Here is a 9,587-nt window from a genome sequence, read left to right as displayed (position 1 = left end):
TGATCTAAGGAGAAGCCATGCTGGAGGGTGGGAGGCCTGTGGGCAGCCAAGGCTCACAGCATGTCTCCTCTGCACTGTTAGACGAGGCAGGCACATTTCACGCGGTCCCTAAATTGAGGGTGGTGGGAAGCGCATAGACTTTTGGGAAATAGAAATAGAATCCCAGTACTTGCCTAGGGACCTGCTCTGGGCCCTGGATTACAGATTTCCGGTGAGCTGTGCATGCAGACTACCGGACTTCCAGTGCGGTGAGGAACTCAGCCTTGCAATGGGAAAAGGCAGGCCCACTGAAGTGGGCCGAGACAGACCTATTTCCGGTGGGCCCAGGGACTGGGAGTCCGGTGCCTGCCCGCCCAGCATTAACCAAGATGGGCCTTTTACTGGTCAGAGAGACAAAGCCAGTCTGGAGACCCTGATGCTGCCTGGTGCCACCCTCACGCTGTGTAGGTGACATCATGACGTCCCCTGTCTCTATCCACACCCTCTTCCCTCGTCTTCTTTCCTGGACACTCGCCTGTCTCCCCCACTCTATGGTAAGCACCCACAGGGCAGGACCTGAGCCTGGATTATCGCTCTACTCATCCCACTCCTACCAAATGCTTAGTGAAATTCCAGTAAAAACTCTAGACACTGAAATCAAGGTCAGCTTCCCAGGTTGGTCATATACATCGAATGTCCTCTGAAGGTGCTGCATCCTAAGGACATGACAGCTTTAATTCAAACTTTCCTAGACCCTCAGCCACGTGCCTCTTTTAGTCGGTGCCAATTTGTGTCCTTTTTCACATGACAAAACAGTAATTATAGGATTTGTGCTCTCTTAATCTCAGTGAGATGTTTTAGAGAATTATACAATAGGAATCCCCGAATATGCAGTCGTTGGTGAGAAGTGCCAGTAGCTTGGGAAACAGTTTACAGCTGGTTTCTGAAGACAGGGCAGTGTAGAGGGGGCCTCAACCTGCAGCATGTGACCTCCATGCAATTGATCAGCATCAGAATTGCATTGCACAGTGCTGGTCTTTAATGACTTTTTCCTTCAGCGAACTTTTACCTCTTCAGTTGCTCCACTCACCCAACCACCATTCCTCTTTTAACACATTCAACCAGTCTTAAGCTCATTTCATGCAGGTACTTTCCAGCCTCTTCACATCATCTCCACTTGCCTCTAACCCCACATCACATCTCATCACTGGCTCTGTTGCCACCTCTCTTTAGCTTTGTTTTTCTTCTGACACTTTGCTTCACCTGCTTCTTTCCACAGCTGCTCCCGTATTCTCTGAAGTTCCCATCTCCCAAGATGCTTGTCGGCAGTCATTCGGTGCCCACACTGTTAGCCCTTTCCTCTCTGTGCCTATCTATTTACCAGCTCGAGCTCTTCCTATCATCTCATTCTTCTCACAACTTGCCCTAGTACCTTCATTTCCCTTCACCAGTTTCTATTTCAACAAGACCCTTTGGGTTTCCTTCTGTTATGTAAAACTAGTAATAGATTGTGGAAAAGACTCAAACTGCGACTCCAGTAGCAAAGTCTACCATTCCCTGTGTGTCCCCATCCTTGGACCATTACCAGGAAGGCATCTCCTGTTGAGATGCCTCTTCTTGATTTTGGATTTAGATTGTTATACAGCTCTCCTAGAATTTTCTTTCACTCTTCTGTGTTGTCTCTCTCAATGTCCTCCCTGTGTTTCCTGCTTCCAGTCTCTAGTATAAAGTTCTGCAACCTTCTCTGTTGTTTTCAGACGTGAAAAATAATTGAGGTGTTTTCCCCCCACAGGTAAGAAATTTGGTCAATTAACAACAACCCTGTTAAACAATAGTAACATTTGTCAGCAAACAAACAATCCAGAATGTCATGATCAGATGCATCATTAAGGTAAGAAGATTCTCAACTTTATTCAGTTTCCCCACAAATGCTGTGCTCTTGAAAAGCATATAGCTCCCCCCCCCAAAAAAAATGTACATAGCACATGTGTTCTCTTACAATACATACTTTAAAATAACAGAAAAACATGTCAAACCAAGTTAAATAACAGCAGCTTGATGCTGGGAGCCATTAGCCAAGTAGGTATGACAATTTCCTTGCCAGCGTACCCCATGTTGCTGACATGTTGCAGTGACATTGAATGTAAGTGACCTTGCTCAAGGACCAAGGCAGATTAGGGTGTTCCCGGTTTTAAGATAATCTTGTTTAGGGCGTTCCCAATTTAGGTTCCAGGTTTAAGGTTTAAGATTATTCCTTATTCCTGCTGGGAATAGGGCGTATCCTGCTGCCTGAGTTCCCCTTGAGTTCTCACGGGATTCAGACAGTATATTTTGGAGATAGAAGCCCAGTGGAGGTAAATTTGGGAGAGAAGGTGGATTTGGGAAGAGAACGTGGATTTCCCCAGAATGTGATTGTAGACGGCTGGTGTGAGTTCGGGAATAAAGAGTTGCTGTTTGAATCTACAAGCTGTGTGGTGGCTCGTGATTGTGTGCCCAGCCAGACTGCGGCATTTGTGCCCAGCCAGACATTGGCACTGGCACCAAGGCCAAATTTGGGGGCCAACAGAGGTGAGGCAAAGAACCTCACCCCCCCACTGGTGCATAGACCTATCCACAAGTATGGCTGTATGCTGGACCGGTAGTCAGTGACGGGTATGATTCAATTGCAGTGGTATCAACCTAAGACAGGAGGCTGACGCCTAAAGGTCAGTTTTTCCCATGACGGGTAAGAACCATATGTTGAATTGGACAACCTACCAGGCACGGTCCTTAAGCCACATTGCTTGTTGTTTAATTAATCAGAAGGGGGGAGATGCTGGGAGCCATTAGCCAAGTAGGTATGACAATTTCCTTGCCAGCGTACCCCATGTTGCTGACATGTTGCAGTGACATTGAATGTAAGTGACCTTGCTCAAGGACCAAGGCAGATTAGGGTGTTCCCGGTTTTAAGATAATCTTGTTTAGGGCGTTCCCAATTTAGGTTCCAGGTTTAAGGTTTAAGATTATTCCTTATTCCTGCTGGGAATAGGGCGTATCCTGCTGCCTGAGTTCCCCTTGAGTTCTCACGGGATTCAGACAGTATATTTTGGAGATAGAAGCCCAGTGGAGGTAAATTTGGGAGAGAAGGTGGATTTGGGAAGAGAACGTGGATTTCCCCAGAATGTGATTGTAGACGGCTGGTGTGAGTTCGGGAATAAAGAGTTGCTGTTTGAATCTACAAGCTGTGTGGTGGCTCGTGATTGTGTGCCCAGCCAGACTGCGGCATTTGTGCCCAGCCAGACATTGGCAGCTTGATATTTACAATAATGATGATTGAACATCAAATGAAAATTTATATTTATAAGACTATGGGGTAATACCACTGAGGTTTAAAAGTAATAGATAAAATAGATTTAAAAGATTAAAAACTTCAGAGAAATAATTATATACACAAACCTGTTATAACACTCATCACAAAACTAATAAGAAACAACAATTTTCCAAACAACATATGTCTCAAAACAATTTAAAATAAACATAGTTCAAAATAAGCATTTATTATATATACTAAAACTATGATAATCCTATAAATAAATCATCTTCATGCTTGGTATCCTTAAGAGATGCTTGACCCAAGATGAATTAAAAGGAGAGGGTAAAAAGACAATTTACAGGGAAGTGAGATATTCATGGCTAAAGGACATTCACTTTAGACCAAGATCAGCCTTTCACCACTGCTGACATTTGGGCCCAATTTGTCTGGGTTAAGGATTTCTAGCACATCCTGTGTGATAAGCTGTTCTTTCTCAGGTGTGGCTGAGTAGCCTCATAGCACTCAGCACATATAGAAGCTCATCTGTGTGGTTGGGGTTTGAGACCATGAAGCTGACTTGGATTCAGTCTGTTTCACCATCTGCACACAGTGGCTATGAGTGGAGGTGTAAAGGAGTGGATCGAGAAGTTAGGTCCTTGAGCATCCTAAATAGACAATCAGTGACTCTGTCATAAGGCCAGAGATACAAAATTTTGATTCTCCCCTCAGGCCTCCATTCTTCCGGGTCTTCTAGGGAATAAGAGTGCGATCTCGGCCCCACACCCAGAGCTCGGGATCATAAGCTTGAATCTGAAAAGAAAAAGAGCCCCCCAAAAAGCTGATGAGTTTACAAGATATTGAGTGTTTTGAAGTCATGGTTAATCTATTTTCACATTCCTTAAAATTAGTTCACTTTGATTTGAGTCAGGAATTGTGGGGAAAAAACTATACACAATGCTACAATTTCTTCTTTCTAGTTACTATGATTCAGCAGTTTACAAATATCTTAAATAAAATGTTGAGAGGCTTGATTCTATTAACAAGTTCTGTCAGCTATCAAGGTGTAATTATTAGATTTATTTATCCTGGTGACAAATGAAGTAGCTATATATGGATATCACAACATTATTTTACTTATTACTAACATGGCTATATATTAGGAGCATATTATGTAAGATGTGGGACATCATATTTTCGGCTTTCTTTTCAATAAAAATTGAGTATATTTTCCCATTTTATATTAGACAACTAAATTATGCTACCTGTGTGGAAAATTTTGTAAAGATGCTTTGACAGAGACAGTGGTTTTGGTGTCTCATTGAATCAAATTTGGAAACTTGATTTTATCAAGAGACAGCTTTATCATTGTCTCTGATTTGAATAGAATAATGGTTTAATGTAATTATAATAAAATTATAATTTTTACATGACTATAAGACTGGCAGATGAATAATTTTGGTATGATTTTTGTTTAAAACTAAAGAGTATATCTCAGTGTTCTAGTGTTCTAGACAAATAATTAAACTATAATTTTAGTTACATCCAAAGTAGAAATTAATTGTGTAAAAATTCTATGAATGAAAAAAATATTTCACTGTAAAATGTTCTGCTTTGTGAATAATTTTAGTCTAGTATAAAGATTCCTTTCATCTCATTTATCCACTTCCTTTAAAATAAACCATAGTTTACAATGGTTAGATCCATCTATACATAAATATATATTAAAGACCAAAGATACATATGGAAAAAAATCACTTGAATCTGCTTTATTAAACTGTAGTTCCCTTATTGCATAGAAATTGGACTTGTCTTTACACTTTTAATGTACTTTACTTTTCCTCAAGAAGTTCATTTTCTTGAAATGAGACTTTCTTTTATTACTTGAATCACTTATATATATCTGATAAATTTCCACTAAATTTTTGTTAGATGGTATACAGTAAATTGAGGTACACATTTTGTACACTAACAAACCCCCGCCCCCCCCCCCCACAAAAAAAACAAAAACAAAAAACTGAAGACTGCCCAGGAAATCCTTCCCTCCCTGCACAGCTGTCGGAGTTTTCTCCTCCCTAGAGCCCACCTGCAGCCACCCACCTCCCTGTGTCTCTCCAGTCAGCCCATCCCTCTCCCCCCACAAGCACACACAGCACCACCCACCTCCTCACACTCCTCCTTGGAAACCCGAGTGTTCCAGCCCATGGAGCAGATGAACTGATAGCGCAGTTTGTGGAACAGGGGACGCTGGGCATAGCTCTTCCCGTAGAGGAAATGAAAGATGTCTTGTTTAGGAGCCTGGTTGTCCTCCTCCATGTCATTGGCCAGGTAGCTGGGGAAAGAAACCAGGTTGCTCCTCAGCAACATAACCAGGAAAAGCCTCCCCTTGGAGTCAGCTTCTAAAAAAGGGACTCCCAGAGGACCATCTTCAGACAGGACTGCACCAGCCCTATTAAGTGTTACAGAGGACCATGCCTTGGTCCAGAGGTCTCTGCCAGACACACACCTTCTGAAGGACTCCAGCCTTTGTCTGGAAAGCAGTGAGCAACACTTGTGGAGGAGGCCTAAGAGGTGGTTGGATCCATCCTGGAAGGAATTTCAGGGGGTACATAGAATGCCACAAATGTGAGAAGACACATGTATGAAGGACCAGAGGGGAGCACCTTACACTGCACCTGTGCCAGGTTGGGAGTTGGGCATCTGTTTTAGAAATCCAGAGGCAGAAGACAGAACAGTGTAGATACAGGAAGGAAGATGTGTCTGCAACTCCAGTCTCTCTGCCAGGGACAGGATGTGCCCATGCTTTCCTCCACTCTTCTCAAGTTTCCTTTATTTTTTTAAAACTGGCTTTTAGGGAGCTTATGTTTGTTTTGAGTCAGGAATTGTGGGGAAAAAACAATGCTACAATTTCTTCTACACAGAGTAAACCAGACAAACAGGCCAAAAGTAAAGGACAGTTTCTACCCTCCCAGGTAGTGAGTTCTGATTGATGGAGACCAAATACTTACAGGGCCAGAAAGAAGTGGATTCGTTGGTACTGCCAGGAGAAGAGGCCAGCCCGGCTAAAATAAGCTATGACCATAGACAGGAGGTACTGATGGAGAGAGAGGAAAGACAGAGAGGTCACATCCTGGAACAGGAGGAAAGAGGGGACAGAGGAATGGAGGTCTGGGGTAGAGAGTGCCACTAAGATAAAGTAACCAAGTAAAGAGACCTGCTTCCTTGGGGAAGGACAAGAAGGACCAAGGTCAGTCGGAGCAGTCAGGGGGAGAGGAGGCCTAGATGTGCACTGGGCCAGCTCTGAGGCGACCTTTTGAGAGAAGGCATGTAGGTCAGCTGGGTGAGGAGGGTCTTGGGTAAGCTAAAGAATAGGAGATCCTAGGGAGAGCAAAGAGGAGAGGAGCCCAGAACCTCAGGTGGTATCAAGCAGAGAGGTGATAGACATGCAAGACTGTGGTCTCGGACTTGGAGCCCAAGCAACCCAAGCAGAAGCAAGGTCCACCTGTCCTCTCTGCAAAAAGCTGCTAGGCCCTGAAGGGAGATGTTGACAAGTTACAAAGGTGCCAGGACTTGGTACATCTTTTTGGCTGTATGCAGAGGCAGAGAGAAGGACCATGTGGAGCTTGTGTGTTTGTTTTGACTAGGGAATTGTGAGGGGGAAAAAAAACTATACTACAATGCTATAATTTCTTCTATAGCCAATGCACTTTTCCAAAGTGCCCTGCTATGGCTGATCTCTCCCCCATGTCTGGAGGACTCAGAATGCATATACCTGAGAGACTATTAGATGATGGATGCTTACATTAGTTTAGACCTGACAAGGTCTCTGCTTGGGATCACAGAGCTTGGTTCCAATCATCCTGATTGCAGACATTATGACTCTAATAGATTTCCTCCTCCCTGAGGGGTGAGTAATGGGACCATGTTCACGGGGCTTCAATGGGTGAGAGAGAGCAGAGAGAACAGGACCTCCCTTGGAGAAGGTGTTGGATTGGAGCCCAATAGAGGACCATAGGGTCAGAAAGCCCTTCCCACTCCAGGCTGTGCTGGATCAGTAACACTTCCCAGTGGAAAGCAACCTCACCTTGTCAGACACCCTCAGGTTCTTGTCCCAGGCCAGGAATCTTTTGACAACAGGATCCTCTGTGAACAGAACACTGGTGTTAGTTTGGAACCAGAAGGGGTTGCAATGGGTGATAGAGAGCAGAGAGAACAGGACCTCCCTTGGAGAAGGTGTGGGATTGGAGCCCAATAAAGGTGGATAGATAGAGGACAGGAACATTCCTTGGGCAAGTTGCTTTGACATGAGACCCCCCCCCCCCGAGAAACAACTGAGTGAGGGTTTGGGTAACATCTGGATATCTATATGAATAAAAGCTTTGAGTAAACTGTGAAGGCTCATCATCACCCAAGAATATACCACCACCTCAGAATCAGAGAATTACTAGGTCATTTTCTCATGGAGGAGGAAATCTATTAGAGTCAAGATGTCTTCAATCAGGACAATTGGAACCAAGTTCTGTGATTCCAAGCAGAGACCTTGTCAGGTCTAATGTAAGCATCCATCATCTAAAAGTCTCTCAGGGAGATGGGTCCTGAGTCCTCCAAGAATGGGGATCTCAGGGATAGCAGGGCTCTTTGGAAAAGTGCAGTGGCTGTAAGTTCCTTATTTGTGTAAAGAAAGGATTGGAGGGCACTACCCGGGTGTCTCCCTACCTAGAAGCCTCTTGAAAACCTCATGGTGTTCTGGTTGCACCAAGTCCATGCGCCGTTTTTTGAGTTTCATTTTGAGGCCACACAGTGACTCCACATCCCAGGGGTGATTTAGCTCACTTTCCAGATCCTCCAGCTCATCCTCAGATTCAGTGGAGGACTCTCTCTTTCTCTTTAGACCAGTGGTCTCAGGCAGGAGGCCAGATTCTACCCAGGGTGCAGAATCAAAAATCCCTGGGGAATCATCCTCCGAGTCTTCCTCAGATTCTGAGGTCCACTCTCTCTTCCTCGAGGACCGACATGGGAGGCAGGGTTTTACCCACAGAGCTGAGTAAAGGAAGCAGAGTCAAGCTCCTGTACTTGGAATTCAGCCTTTCATTATCTGATCCCAGTTCACCTCCCACACCCAAGACCTTCAACTGTTACCTTCTTCTGAGCTATTGTTCAACCTCTCCCCTTTGCTGATAAACATGTGCCCCTGATTCTCTTTACCAGTGTCCCATCTCCCTGTTCCTCAGAACTCTTCCTCATTATGGATACTTTCTTCCATGGGGGAGTGACCCTTTTTACATCTCCTCTACCTACTTCCTATGCTTAGATTTCATCTTCTAACCCAACTCCTTTCTCTACAGATTTTCCATCCATGTGGACTACCTTGTCCCATGGCAAGGAACTTTAGACTTCAAAAGTGAGCTCCCTAGTCTACCTTTTCTGGCTTCTCTACCCCTTCCTTCCTCCTTACCAGTCATCATGTCAAATCAGTTCTCACTCTAGCTCTCTCACCTGATGGACCTGGGATCTCATCATCTACCACCACTTCCAGGTGGGTTTCTGAGGTGCTTGGCTGGGAAGGCGATTGCCCAGACTGGGAGATTTGTTGATCCTCCATAAGTTCTCCAATACTCTGTCTTCCTTTTACAAAACCTAGATTCTTACTAAGGCAAAGCCTTCTTCCAGAATTTGGTTGTATAGGAATCTGTTCGCTCTTCTCCAAACGGGAGAAACCAGGTGAAGAACAGTGCTGAGGACAAACTGTTGCCCACTGCACTACCAGTGGTCCACAGAGTCTGTCCCTTCCAATCAGGAAGGTTGGAAGCCTCTGATGTCATCACTCATTCCAACCTGGCAACCAGTTTGAAGGAAAACCCTGTAACTGTCAGACTGGTGTGTGCACCTGTCCTAGAGTTCTAGAGGAGATGGTCTCTGCTGCTACTAATCCAAACTCTGTCCACCTTGCCAAATTACCCTATGGGTCTCTGACTCCTCCCTCTTTCACTTCTCTCTAGATTGTGGGTTCTTCTCTCCATTCTCAACACAACACGTGTTAGATACCCTGCCTTTTAGCATTTCCATTTCAGAGCTTAGTGTGGAGGGAGAGGAAGGAGGATGGCAAGGAAGATGGAGAAGGGCAGAAATGACAAGACCTCCCAAGAAGGAGCTCAGTATATACAAAAGAACCCATGTACACTGAATTATCACTTGAAAAACCTAAATGGAAACACTCAATTTAGCAAATCTATTCCTCTAAGTGCCACTGGCCTTCACTGTTTTCAGAAATCTGTCGAGGCGACATACACTGTGCACTTAGGCATCTTTAACACAGGAT

The 9,587-nt window shown here is 44.5% G+C and overlaps 1 protein-coding gene across 1 annotated transcript; it reads right to left on the bottom strand.

The window, feature by feature from the left end:
- Window positions 1-4,021: 4,021 nt before the first annotated feature.
- On the bottom strand, window positions 4,022-8,870 carry LOC124098782 (speedy protein E4-like). The gene is made up of 6 exons (XM_046453733.1): window positions 8,765-8,870; window positions 7,985-8,215; window positions 7,353-7,411; window positions 6,277-6,362; window positions 5,432-5,600; window positions 4,022-4,081 (listed from the first exon to the last, which is right to left on the bottom strand). The coding sequence occupies exons 1-6, from the start codon at window positions 8,868-8,870 to the stop codon at window positions 4,022-4,024; spliced, it is 711 nt and encodes a 236-aa protein (XP_046309689.1).
- Between the last annotated feature and the right edge of the window lie 717 nt (window positions 8,871-9,587).

Source organism: Marmota monax, unplaced genomic scaffold, assembly GCF_021218885.2.
Source record: "Marmota monax isolate L192 unplaced genomic scaffold, Marmota_monax_Labrador192_F-V1.1 WCK01_AAM20220418_F8-fsc00148, whole genome shotgun sequence".
Lineage (NCBI taxonomy): Eukaryota > Metazoa > Chordata > Mammalia > Rodentia > Sciuridae > Marmota > Marmota monax.
Note: the sequence above shows the minus strand (reverse complement) of the source record. Positions and strands in the feature narration are given on the sequence as shown.

Excerpts from the sequence above, each read along its gene's own strand:
- LOC124098782 (XM_046453733.1), bottom strand. The coding sequence starts at position 8,870 with ATGGAGGATCAACAAATCTCCCAGTCTGGGCAATCGCCTTCCCAGCCA. Across the intron at positions 8,216-8,764 it reads TGAGATCCCAGGTCCATCAG|GGATTTTTGATTCTGCACCC; the intron begins GTGAGAGAGCTA and ends ATGATTCCCCAG. Across the intron at positions 4,082-5,431 it reads CCAAGGAGGAGTGTGAGGAG|ATTCAAGCTTATGATCCCGA; the intron begins GTGGGTGGTGCT and ends TTTTCTTTTCAG.